Genomic DNA, 14677 nt, shown 5'->3' on the forward strand with positions numbered 1-14677 from the left:
CGACGTCACTGTCGCAAGGCACTATAAGCGCAGCCTGCGGGAGGAAACATTGTTAAGACTGCTGCTATAGTTTGGACCTTTTTTTGTAGCGCTGTTTTCATAGTGCTTTATATTGCTTCCTCCTGATATTTGGATACATTTTGCATTAATAGTATCCTGTACCATTGTGTTCCACCAGGGTTTATTTCTATGCTACACATGTAGCTGTTCTGCAGGCTTATTACTGTGCTCCTACTGTGGTGTGTTCTGTGGTTTCCTGCCGACAGGCATCCATTTATTTTAGAGAGGACTACATGCTACCCCTCTCTAATTTCACGGACACCTGCAATTCTATTGGTCGTGTGTGTGTGTGTGTGTGTGTGTGATTATTTTCTAGTACTGCTTACATCTACAGACACCATTCACATGACTCTTCAGGAACCATACAGCATTTGCCTGCACCAGGGATACATTTACAGGCCACTCAGACATAGTTGGCTATATGTTTTTAATTGTATTTTATTATGCATGTCTCATCACCGTTACAAATAAATTTGATATTTTTGTGCTGACAACCCCTTTATATGGAATTTCTGCAACCCCTGTCTTTTAGGAGTTGCATATTCAATCCCTATTCCTGGGTGCAGCTCCTATGTACAAGGTTTGGCTGTTCAGCTGTAAGGCCTTGCCCCCGCTGCATGCTGCAGCGTCCGCTGTGGCGGACGCTGCGCTCACCAGAGCCCTCCCCGCAATGGCGCCGGGCCCGCTGCGAGGGGGGGCCGCAGCGTTCGCGCGGGAGCTACTCGTGCTCTCAATAGAATTGAGAGCAGGAACTCGCGTCGAGCGGCTAGGCACGCCCCCCGGCGGTTCAGCCAATGAGGGCGAACCTGCCGGGTGATGTCATGGCCGCGCCCCCGTCACTCCTCCGGCACGCCCCCCCCCCCCGGTCTCTGCTCCTGCAGTGAGCTGCAGACCGGGGAATCGCCGGAACGCGCAGCCGAAAGCGCGGGCGCGCATTAGAGCGCCGTGACTGGGGCCTTAGCCTTACTCATTGGTAGCAGTGCTTTCCCTGCCCCCTCTTCTTTCAGTACAGTTCTATGACTTTTAATCCTTGCTGTGCTTTGTTGACTGCAAGCATCAAAAGTTTATTTTAGCCTCGGTCACAACTGCAAATCCGCTGTGAGCATGGGGAGAACGTACACCAACAGGTGGACATTGTCATCCAAAACACAATCCTGGCATCCGACTTCACCCCAAGAGCAGTCCTGGTAATAAGGCAGATGCATGCAGTGTGTTGGCTAAAAAGTGTGGACTCTTGTGGTTTGTGTTTGAGGGGGATTCGAATTAGGGAAACTAATCAAGAAAAAGCATCTAAATATCATCTAATCTACATCAATTTATTGATCGTGTTGCAGTCTACTCCAGTATAAGTGAATACGCTGCTGAAACCATCACATTCATCTATACTTTTGCCCTTGATTTGTTTTTTTAAGGAAGGTGTAATATCTGAAATGCTATCACCTCATTTCAGACCCCGTGAGCACTTTAATTTTATTACTGTAGGCTACATGAAATGTGTTCTTCGGGTTTCTTTACCTTTGTCACCCAGGAGTCACGCTGAATACAGCATAAACAGGTACCGAACAAGCTTTACTGTAAAGAGAGAGGGACACAAACAGTATCTCTCTAAAGTCTGGTTACTCTCAAAATTGATATCCTGTCAAAAGTAACACATACAAACTTATAGCCTATAAAAATAACTTTTATTGTCCAGGCATATAAAAAAGACGGGGTGAGAAATTCACAATACTTTCTGGGGCAAGAGGGACCTTTTAAACTGTAATGTGTCTGAGATATTACTTGCCATGTTAACCTAAAAAAATGTGTGTGTGTATATATAAATATATTGCCCAGTGAAGTTTTGTCTTCCTTTCTCTCTGGGAGTCGAATCCTGTGGAATTGCTCTAGTAAAAACTTAATTGGACTGCATATTTGCCAAATCCCAACAATGCTGTGTGAGTAAGCGAAGTTGAGCTTTCTCATGAAGATGGAACTTATACGCAACACCGGGGCGGCTGAGAGGATGTTCTAGTTTATCTCTTCTTTTGTGCTCGGTGTGCAAATTGTGTTGGTTTTTCATGAATCTTAGTGTTGCCATCCTAACTCTGTGTTGTTATTCTGAGATTTTATTGCAAGCATATTTATACGAGTCTGAGTTTTAAATAGGAATGTTGTAGACCAGAATGCAGTGGAAGTAGACTCTGGGGTAATTCTATATTGTCCATAGTGGCTGATAGCAGCGCTTTCGGTCAAACACCCCCATTGACTTTTTAATGGGTTTTTTTTATTTTGGCTTATTGCAGTGCGATCAGTCACTACGGGCAATATCGAATTACTTGGAAAACATAGAGAAGGAGCCGCTCAGTGAATAAAGACACTGACTATAAACAGTGACACCGAGTTTGAATCAGGGGAACCTGGTTCAATTCCCTGTGTCAGCTCCTTGTGACCTTGGGCAAGTCACTTTATCTCCCTGTGCCTCAAAACCATAGATTGTAAGCTCAACTGGGCAGTGACCGTGTCTGTAACAATCCTTTGTGCTGTGACCCGCTATACAGAAGATGTTAAACGCTTCCAGTCCCATTGGGAGGAAAGAGCTATATGAAATAAAAATTATTATTATTAATGTCGAAATCTCATGAGAACATAGAATCAATTATTAAACATTTAAAAAAATAGAGTGCTTAAAATACCTCCTTTTTTATGTTTTTATAGCATAAACAACTTGAAAACGCTTAACCAAAGAAGGCTGCTCCCTGGTTTTAAGATAATGATGCTCTCCTGTGCTCAACCAGAGTATGACAGGTTTTTGTTTCTTTGCAGTCACATGTTGATGCCTTCTGTTATTTGCAGATCAGTTTTTATCATATGCATCGTAATAGAGTATACCTTGAATTGTAGGGAGTGCTTCCTACCCTCCTGCATGCACGGTAAGTATTTTGACGAATGCTAAAATGAAATGGATTTCTTACCATTTGCCATTCTGTATCTCCTCCTCAGAAAGGCTGGTGGTTGTAGCAGAGCACTATGAAAAGAGTCTTGAAGATTTACTGCGAGAGAGGAAGCCTGTGAGGTAATATTCTCATAACTTTGCCATTCTTTTTAAAGATTTTGTCGACAGCAAAAATGAAGAGATGGACGGCAACTTGTTTTAATGACAATGTAGGGGGTTGGTGGGGGGGGGGGGGGGGAAGATAGTTACCATCATGTTCTTGAGCTAAGTCATTCTATTTCAACTGGAGTTGCTAGGAACCATTGGGTTTTCTGGGCATCCTTAAAGGATCCCCTACAATTTTCAAGTCATTTGAAAACTGTACCAAGTTCAGAAGAATTTCCAATGCATCTGATCAAAGACACGCTATTAGAGAGGATTGGGGTTCCTTACAATGCATCTGATCTCAGACGCGCTATTAGAGAGGGTTGGGGTTCCTTACAATGCATCTGATCTCAGACGCGCTATTAGAGAGGGTTGGGTTTCCTTACAATGCATCTGATCAAAGACACGCTATTAGAGAGGGTTGGGGTTCCTTACAATGCATCTGATCAAAGACACGCTATTAGAGATGGTTGGGGTTCCTTACAATGCATCTGATCTCAGACGCGCTATTAGAGAGGGTTGGGGTTCCTTACAATGCATCTGATCAAAGACACGCTATTAGAGAGGGTTGGGGTTCCTTACAATGCATCTGATCTCAGATGCGCTTTTAAAGAGAGTTGGGGTTCCTTACAATGCATCTGATCTCAGACGCGCTATTAGAGAACAAATTAAAAATTAAAGGAGATGTCAGTGTGCTGAATCTAGACGCCAGTGTTGGAAATGACAATAGCTATTAAACACTGTTGTATACCATGGTTATACTATTGCATTAACCGTGGTAATGGCTACTTCAATACAACCTTAGGTCATCAGATATCTGATCCTATATAAATGAGAGTGCTTTTCTCTATGAATGAGACTAAGAGCTCTGTATAGGTGTTTGTATGTGGGGTATTGGTAATGGGTGGACTAATGTTGTAGGTAATTATATATATATAGGCCTGAGATCTACCTCAGCTATATATTGAGTCCATACCTCTATATACACATACACTGTATCACCAGACCGACAGGTGCAGAGATTGTTGAGCCTGTAGGTCTGTAATGGTGAACCACTCGACATACACTGACCAAATACTCCTGTAAATGGAGTTTAGGTCATATGGCTCATGTTAACCACAATGGTAAGATATATCACTGCAAAGTACATGAACATAGGATCTAAGTCAGTTGTGCTTCCCACGGTGAAGGCTCCGAAACGCTCTGACAGGAAAACGCACCCGACCTCTCCAACTAGCCTGCGCACCAGGTAATCGCGCTAGACATACCCTACATATGTTTCCCCTATTTGGCTTACTTTCTTATTTTAATATGTGTCACTGATATGTCATCGTAACAGAATATTGGATTGCTGATTGCTATACTTTGTTTTTGGCTGCTTTGTTGAGCACAAACTGGAAAACATTTTTTTTCTGTGTATATGTGTACAGACAAATAATAAATAGTGAAAGAGACACTAAACGCCACTATCCCACTCTTAAAATAAAATGCAAAAAAAAATGGCGATCAGTTTGGACTGCTGCTTTAGAGCCTATTCAATTGAATTGGCCTTAAAATGCACTAAAACTTATCACGGTAAATCAGGGGCCGATTTACTAAATCATTGTACATTGTTGGAGAGTATGGAGATGAAGGATTGTGTGTCGTTATATTTTCCCAACGCCTACGGCTCTTCCCAACCTCTTGAAGCAGCAGTTCAAGCAATATCCTACATGTGTTTTTTTTTAAAATAAATTAGTTCTGTACTATGAGAAAATACTTGTAGCATTTTTTTTTAAACAACTCTGAATGAAGTTTTTAATGTATTATAATGTAACAAGCATTTTTTTGTATCTATAGCAACCATTTACAATGTTACATCCCCTTCCTCTTCTGAAACAGGCTCTGGCACCCCCCTTTTTGAGCCCGGCCTTCTCTAGCAGTGCACCAATTGTATCTAGTGACTGCCTGGTCACATGATCTTAGCCCACTATGTAGAAATTCTTTAATATTGCTGAGAATATCTTCAATGTTATTCGATATTGTGGACTTATTGCTGTTATGCTTGGCTGCCATATACATTCACCACAATGTGAGTAGAGAAATTATATGGGGCATGTTATTTCAATTGTAACATTTCAAAATGTTTATTCCATTCAAGAGGACATAAAGCAGTGGTTCATCTGGTTTCTAGATCAGTCTTACCAGTCACTGCCAGAAACCTACAGAAAAACAAAAGGCCTTTTGCACCTGTAACGTTCGTCAGTGTAAAACCAGCAGGGAATGTCCTACTAGCCTTGTGTTGAGATGTATGTGCAAAATGTTCTTAGGAATTAAGATTGCCAATATGCCAACCAGACGTTTTGTAAGCTTTTGTTAAAACAATATTACACGTTTATACATAAAATGGAGCTTAGCAGAAAAGTAAATGTAACCTGTTTCAACTCTGTGTCTAACCTATCCCCTTTCTCCAGCCATCCCCTATATAAGACCTCCACTTCCTGCGTCCTGTGCCTGTTTATTGTGGTTCTTCCCGGTACTCAAGCTTGCTGTTTGTTGCTTGCCTGTTACTATTGCTGTGTTACAAACCCTGCCCGGACTTCACTACACTTGACTCTCTCCAGCCCTGACCACCAATCTCATCCTGCCACCAGCCCTGACCTCTCTGTTTCACTCCTGACCATCCTTTGCCTGGCACCAGCCCTGCCCTCTGCTTCACTCCTGACCATCCTTTGCCTGGTACCAGCCCTGCCCTCTGCTTCACTCCTGACCATCTTTTGCCTGGCACCAGCCCTGCCCTCTGATTCACTCCTGACCATCCTTTGCCTGGCACCAGCCCTGTTCTGTGCTTCACTCCTGACCATCCTTTGCCTGGCACCAGCCCTGCCCTCTGCTTCGCTCCTGACCATCCTTTGCCTGGCACCAGCCCTGTTCTGTGCTTCACTCATGACCATCCTTTGCCTGGCACCAGCCCTGCCCTCTGCTTCACTCCTGACCATCCTTTGCCTGGCACCAGCCCTGCCCTCTGCTTCACTCCTGACCATCCTTTGCCTGGCACCAGCCCTGTTCTGTGCTTCACTCCTGACCATCCTTTGCCTGGCACCAGCCCTGCCCTCTGCTTCACTCCTGACCATCCTTTGCCTGGCACCAGCCCTGTTCTGTGCTTCACTCCTGACCATCCTTTGCCTGGCACCAGCCCTGCCCTCTGATTCGATGACCATCACTACCCACCCGCTAGCTTTTCCCAGTCACTGGACTCCAGCCTCGCAGTCGGCCCCTGTGACACAGCCTGAATTAGAAACACGCAGTGCTTATTTTTTTTGTTGTTATGCACATTACACAGTAGTTTTAAGGAAGCGCTATACAAGAACATGCTATTATTATAATACCAAGGTGCAAAAATGAGGTTTAATACAGATGTAGTAAGACTTACTGTCCTTGTAAATCACGGACAAACAAGCAAAAGTCTGCACATCGGGGGCAGAGTCTGCCACGACAAAGCTGCCGGGGGTCCATGCTTCTGAATGGGAGCCCACGCAGCGTTAATACCCGGGTCGCATGGCAGCGAAGACAGTAAGTCTTGCTACATCTGTACCTTCAACAACGTTTGACAGTATTTTTCTACAGAGATTTCAACCAGAGGTTTTGAATTCCCTTCTATACCAATTGCTCAACCCAGACTTTCCAACTAAAAGTTTTAAATACGGGGATGACTGTGAAAGAGTCCAGATTCTTCAATCAGATGAAGACTAGGAAGAGACGGGAAACAACTTCTGGATTGTTCATTTGTGTTTATTATAAGGAGGGTAATATGGGAGGGGGGGAAAGAGGTGGAGTAACCCCGCTCAGCCACTAGGATATGAGAGTAGGGACTGGAAAGGGTGCTATCAGGGATAAAGATATTAATATCATTTGTGTTTATTATAAGGAGGGAACAAAATACTTTTTAGATTATTCAGAACCTTACACCAGATAGATTATTTCAAATGAAACAAAGTGCTTCCCAGATGTGCTATAGAGAGTGCAGGGAAACTGGTACAGTTTTTACATATGGGGTGGTCTTTGCCAAAAGTAGCCTCTTTGGGGAAGAGTAGTGATTAGTAATCCTAAAAAGGTATATATTGCTCTAAAGAGTTAAGGCACTGTATGATTAGTCATATCTCTGATTGCAATAATTAGGTTTCCCTTAAAAATTGACCTTTAAAGCTGCAGTTCAGTCTTTTTTTTTCTTTTTAATTTATTTTTTTACTTCAATAGTTTCATGTGTGCAATCTCTAATTACCTAAAGAACTGTATAGCTGCAGGTCAATTCGTTCTCCATGTATTGATAGGTCGAAATTTGGTGATATAATTAGTGAAGGGATCTGTTTATATTCTGCTTGTCTGTCAGTGGAAGCTCATGAATATTCATGAGCACTCCTGCACTGACATGTGCTAGAGGGAGGGCAGGGCTGACAAAGGGGTGTGCCAGGGCTTGCGACAGGACATGAAGGGGCAGTGCCTTAGCAAATGGCTGTTAAAATAGAAAACAAGAAAATTGGTCTTTCAAAGTTGTTTTTTTAAAAACAGAAAATGCTAAAAGTATTTTTTCTTACTACAGAACTGATTTATTAAAAAAAAACACACATGCAGGATATTGACTGAACTGCATCTTTAAGAAACGAAGAGTGGCCAGACCTGTGTGTGTATGACGATGTGCCTACCTGGACTTTTCATAAGTAAAAAAGCGCAGCAACCAGGAATTACTTAGCACCACTTGTCCAATCATAATAGTGACAACACTCACATGTTGTTGAAAGAATAAGTCCTGATGGTGTTAAAGGTCAAAACCGGGAACCTTCGGTGTGCAGATCACTGAATATAGGAACAGAGATTAAAAAAACGGAGATGCGGTGCACCACCAATTGCATAAAAATGCTGAGAGGGTGAACTCCAATAAAAAGGTAGTTTATTAGGTTATGTTAAAAAAGGTACAAAAAAAGAAACCCCCTACGCGTTTTGTGCCATTGGGTGCTTTTATCAACGGCACGAAACACGTAGGTTTGTATTCTTTTTTGTACCTTTTTTGAACATGACCTAATAAACGACTTTTTATTGGAGCTCACTCGCTCAGCATTTTTATTCAATTGGGGTTGCACCGCATCTCCGTTTTTCATCTTTGGGAAAGAGGGTGTTTAAACTGATAAAGGATTGTACAGGCCAACAGATCCAGTGAGACCTGTGGATCTCAAAACCTTTACAAATTATCAAACACATATCTTTTAGTAACTCAAATATATGTTTTGGCAACTAGGCACGCTATAGTAGGTGTGAGAACCATCCAAATCCTCTGGGTATTGATCACATCTAAAAATAAATAAATACAATATAACTGGGATAAGAGGCAGGGGAAAAATGACTAGCGTCTTGAGAGAGAGTCAACATGAATGTGGAAATGTTTGGTCTTCATGGAAATTATTTGCAAGTTGATTACATTCTTATATTATATAATTTGTAGATGACTATTTTTTTTAACTTTTGAATATTATATATATATGTGTGTGTGTGTATGTATGTATGTATGTATGTATATATATATATATATATATATATATATATATATATATATATATATATATATATATATATAAATATAATATAGCAACTGTAAATATTACTGTACAGGTAGTCCTCGGTTATCCGACACAATGCATTACTCAAAATGGCGTCAGTGTCTTTACTCACTGAGCCGCTCCTTCTCCCATAACCTAATGATCTTTGGTTAAATTAGGAGGTATATCAAAATGGATTTCAGAACCTTCCTTGTCATATGGGTTCAAGTATATTTGCCTCTAATATAATTGTTGACCCCCCCAGTAAATGTCCACCAGTTATGGTTGGGATGGCTCACAGCATTTCCATGAAGAAGATAAAGAAACACAACATAGTGCAACCAATATTATGAAAAAGAACGTGTGGGCAGTTGTAGGTTAAAATTCAACTCACACTTTATCCAAAGGAAAAGCACATATCAGATACTCTTTCTCTCTCTGATTGGAGCAAATGGCAATTGCAGACCCCGATGTAGATCACACAGACGAGGTAAATTCTTCCACACAACGTATCCATACAAAAGAGAGAGACTGTTATGGTGCAGTATATTTAGAAGATGCTTTCATGAACATCAGCACATAGATAAAAATGTACTCACATTTTGCACTTAAAATAAGTGAATTGCACGAAAGCCCGGTCTCCTTGGCGTTCTGGGCACCGGCGTGTATGTTTGGATCTTCCGCGTGTGTCACTTCTGGTAGTGACGATGGTAAGGGCGAAGTGCTGTCACGATGTGTCTCTGGCTGCCAGGACCTCTGGTACTCTGCGCCAGGGACTGGATTCAACGCGTTTCGTCGTTATCGAGTTTCTCAGGAATCCTAAACCCGATGTGCCCAAATCCATATATAACGGAGTGCTCATAACTTGACGGTACCAAAGTCAGCGACAGAAATTATTTTCCCTAGGGTTAACCCATATTCACAAAGCTAAACAACGGCAAAAACAACATATTTATAAATGAAGGAGCCCTATATTTGTAAAGCATCAAGTGAATTCTATACCAACAAAAGACTCCTTTGATACAGTATATGGAGAGAGACCTGTGCACAAATCTGAACACACCTGTGATACCTGGCGAATATGCTCATTATAATTATTTGAATATACTTTGCATATCCACATGAGCATATTTCCCATTTTATTACTGAAATCTCTCTAGGCGTAGTTAAGGAAAACGCCTCTTTTGCATATGGTTATCACTAATGTCTGTTATACCTTATGCAATACGTTTTCCAGGTGGAAACAGGACTTAATGCAGCATTGTCCAGCTATGAAGATGCACATTAAGGCATACATTTTGGCTAATGGACCTCTAGATCTGGGCCATCGAATGTTTGAATTTGTGCTGGTTTGGATTTGTGCTACTATTGAAGACTGTGTGATTCTTCAAATTATTATTGTATCTATGAGGAAAACTGGAAAATGTTGATGACTGGCGACTTACTGCCAGAGTAAATACGTTTATTTTGTGTGTGGGCTAATATGAGGGTTATAAAGACTGCAGCCGCTCACTCAGTAATAGGAGTGTAAAATGCTGCTGTCTTGATCTGTTAGATCAAGTTTTTCCGTTATTTCTTATTTTCAGATTAGCAGATCTCCATTTGATATATTTGGTTATTAAAATGTGTAAGATGATGGAATACAGACACTTGGCAAAAACAGAGCCTTTTACCAATTGAACATGAGTGCCAGGCTTGGCTATTGGCATATGCTAATTTTGATTGATTTAGCACTTTGCTTATAACTAATAGTTAGATTTAGTCATCCATTCTGTGATCCATCCATCTCCAGGTGCCCTCTGGTACTATTTCCAAATATCTATGCCAAATATCTATTAATTTCCAAATATCTATGCACATTGTGCATGTACAGTGTGTGCTTCATTTGTTACCACTGGCAGACTTTTTTGTTTGTCATTACTATGGTTCCGACTTTCCCAAATCAATTTACTTTAGAGTGAGTGAGTCAAGCTTTCAGCATGAGACAAATTCTCCCACCCAGAAATAGCATTGGACTTCATGGGATCACGCCAATTCCTGTATTTGCTGTGCCGAAAACGGGCCCTTCAACACATAGAATAAGGGCCCTTTAAAATGTTTGATAGAGAACAGAATACATCCCTGACATGCGGCATGGGATCATAATATACTGTAGCTACTAAAGATCCGTGAAAGTGCATCATTTTGTTATTGCTTGCCAGGTTTCTTTATATGTCACCCATCGTGTGTGAAACACAATGGGTTTCTGAAGTGTATACATCAGAATTGTGATGCTCAAGCCTGCTTTGCAAATCATCTGCACTTCCTTCAGTAGAAAATTGCTTTAATCGTCAATCTGCCATAAAAAAAAAAAAACAAATTTACAGAATCACTGCTATGACTTTGTGGTAAAATGCTGTGTGGCTGTGAGCATAAGTTTAGCATGGACTGAAATAGCTAATTAAGCATTCACAACTGTTAGCAAAGTCTCCTCTCCCAGTCCAATTTACCAATATATATTGAAAATGCAATAAATGGAAAGCATCTCGCAATTTAGCAACCTAATAGTTGTTTAATAAATTAAAATGTACAGTATTTGAATCGCTGTGCAAATGTAGGCCCTAAAGCCTAACTGCGAACAGTATTATAGCAACTATCATATACTATACAGTATCTAATGCTTGCTTGAGCGGTTGGCTAACTGCTCATGTATAATTGAGGTAACAATGTATGTATGTATGTCTTTATTTATATAGCGCCATTAGTGTACATAGCGCTTCACAGTAGTAATACACGGGACAAATAATACAAATAACAGATCATGGGAATAAGTGCTTCAGACATAAAAGTAACATTTCGGAAGGGGAGTCCCTGCTCTGAGGAGCTTATAGTCGAATTGGTAGGTAGGAAAAACGTACAGAGACAGTAGGAGGGAGTTCTGGTAAGTGTGTCTGCAGGGGGCCAAGCTTTATGTATCATGTGTCTAGCATAATCCACGGAGCTACTCATATGCTTCGTTAAGCAGGTGTGTCTTAAGGTGTGTCTTAAAGGTGGATAGAGAGGGTGCTAGTCCGGTATTGAGGGGGAGGGCATTCCAGAGGTATGTGGCAGTGAGTTAGAAAGGGTTTAGGCTGGAGAGGGCTTTAGATATAATGAGGGTAGAGAGTAGACCTTGAGCAGAACGCAAAAGTCGGGATGGTGCATAGTGAGAAATTAGGGCTGAGATGTAAGGAGGAGCAGAAGAGCAATGTAGCAAACATTCCAAAATTCTGTTGTTCAGTGCTCGGTTAGGAAGCTTTTTTAGACAATTTCCATTTAAGGGGACACACAAAACGGTTTATGCATCAATATTTCTCTGAAAGGAAGAATAGCGAAGGATTTTACAGTGATTTATGTAATCGGGTTGGAAAGGCAAAAAAAACCCAACAATTTGTTATTTAAAAAAAAAAAAAAAAAAAAAATAAGGATGGTTGTATAAGTAGCACTGGCTTTAATAATATGCATTTTGTTTTTCCCTCTGGTTAGAAAGGTAACAGGACCATTGAGGTTTTGGCTGTTTTCCTTGATGTTTACGGAAATGTACCTCTTGGGTATCAATATATACAATGTAACCACAAAGTGCGGTAAAGCAGAGTAACATTTGCTGGGACCGGATCAACATACCTACCAGAAACCTAATTTAAAAATCTTTGACCGCGTACCAAAAAAAGTCATATTTAATTATTCGTAGCTTGCAACAAGTTTCCATTCATTCCGGGTTTGGCACCGTTTCTTGTACCATGCTCCTAACATACACAACCAAATATTAGATAAGCAACTATGTACCGTGTTTCCAGCCTTCAAGCACATTCTGTTTGATATTGTTTGTTATGAAAGGAAACAGATTTGATTGTACAATAAAGTGAGTCCCAATGCTTGTGTTTTATGGTGCTGCAGTGTTATTTGAGCCTTAATTGTTTAGTTCTGAATTGTGTCAATAATACATAGCTTCACAATGCCTCTGTCCTTTCCAGATATCTCTCTATCTTTTAGCCGACATCTTTTGCTCGAATACATTCTTGTCTTCCACTTCACATCCATTTTCACTCTTGCTTCTTTCTATTTTGCTGTTACTCTCTCTCTGTTTATATGATGGCTTTGTTAATTCTTGAATTAGATTCTGGAACACATGGGAATCCAACATACGGATTTGCATAAAGGTGAGTTGTGTGAGAGAAACAATTGAGTGGAGAGGGGACAGACGAGACGAGTAGCCAGTAGGAGATTATAGTGGTCGAGACAAGACATTTTAAATTATTATTTTTCTGCACTAACATCACAATTTCATTCATCATCATTTTATAGAACGCACTTACACCCACACACTGATAGCGCTACTTTTTTTTTTTTTGTGTGTGTGTGCGCGCGTACAAATATACTGCACATACATACGTATGTGTGTGTGTGTGTGTATGTATGTATATATATATATATATATATATATATATATATATATATATATATATATATATATATATATATATATATATATATGAAAAAATAAATAGATGATACCATTTATTTTATTATTTATTTTTTATTTTATTTTTTGATTATTGAAGCTCGGTTAACACGGTACTGATACCTCTACATGAATATATATATATATATAGATATATATATATATATATAGATATATGTAGAGAGAGAGTGATGCCCACACCACGTTGCAGTCACTTTTAGTCCGAGATTAAGGCTGGAAACATGGTATTTCACTATACAGGGGGTTTATTTACAGGATTAAATCATACACCAATAGGCCCACCGACCCTTTAAGTCAAAAACAACACAAAAAAGTAACACCTATTCCCTTTAAGGAAAACTAACTTCACCGTAGCTTTAGCCCTCACTAACTGGATGGCCAGCTAAACTGATTCCCACCCCAAAAAACATGCCCAGGAATATGCAACAATCTACACAGATTGCTCTGCACACGGCAATAAAAGGTTTTTTTTTTTTTTATCTGATAGTCTACTGTTTGGAGCAGACGTCCCCGCTTCAGCGCAGCCTTCCTTCCTAGGGGAAATCGTCCCCACGTGAGCTCAGAGAATCTCTCCTCTGTAAGTCCAATGCCAAGGACAGAATATCCCCGCTTCAGCATGGTCTCTCGTTCTTCTTTCCTGGGATAAATGATTTAGGCAGACCCAGCAGGCCACCGTCCAGTGGGCATAGAGATCTGTGCCAGCTTCCACAGCTGGGGAGGACGCTTCTCTGTCCCCCACTCTCTGAGGAACAGCAGTCAGTATCTCAATGGTAGCTCTGTGTCTGCCTTTAAAAGGATTTTTTGTTCATTCAGACCAGGCTGATTAATTTGCAGCTGCTGCTATTTTCTCTAGGGAAGATTAACTCTCTGTAGACTGGAAAGCACCCTTCTAGCACCTAGAGGACAGTGATGGTATCACAATATATATTGTGTGTGTATTATTTTTTTTACAGAAGTGAGTTGTCCTCTTTCTATGCTACAGCAATCATTTGCAGTGCACCCCAATATATATATATATGTTCGACAAACCTATACATATATATATATATATGTATATATATATATATATGTTCGACAAACCTATACATTTGCTCGCCCCGGGCGAGTGGATTTAACCCCCGGGCGAGTAAATATTGGCCCAAGCAGCACACGTTTGGTACTAGGTGGCGAGTAGATTTTTTTTGTGTGGCGAGTAGATTTTTTGGTGATTTGTCAACCACTGTATATATATATATATATATATATATATATATATATACATACATTATATATATATATATATATATATATCTACTGTATATATTTAATGCAATGTAACCAAGAAAGCGCCCATTTCCACTCTGACCAGCACTGACAACTGTTAATTTTTCCAATGCCACTCGTATCTATTTTACCTCAGTAACTGCCCCTCATATCTATGTCCAGTAATTTCCCTTTCCCAGAGCGAGGAGCAGGGCCGCCAACAGCGGG

General features: G+C 40.5%; 1 protein-coding gene across 4 annotated transcripts in view; it reads left to right on the forward strand.

The window, feature by feature from the left end:
• TBCK (TBC1 domain containing kinase) overlaps positions 1–14677 on the forward strand; it is a 245872-nt gene that overhangs the window by 17678 nt on the left and 213517 nt on the right. For all 4 annotated transcript variants that reach the window (XM_075608538.1, XM_075608520.1, XM_075608529.1 and 1 more), the window contains exon 3: positions 3040–3112. In XM_075608538.1, the coding sequence (XP_075464653.1) occupies positions 3040–3112 (73 nt within the window). The remainder of the gene's footprint in view (positions 1–3039; positions 3113–14677) is intronic.

The sequence above is a fragment of the Ascaphus truei genome, chromosome 1, assembly GCF_040206685.1.
Source record: "Ascaphus truei isolate aAscTru1 chromosome 1, aAscTru1.hap1, whole genome shotgun sequence".
In the NCBI taxonomy this organism is placed as follows: Eukaryota; Metazoa; Chordata; class Amphibia; order Anura; family Ascaphidae; genus Ascaphus; species Ascaphus truei.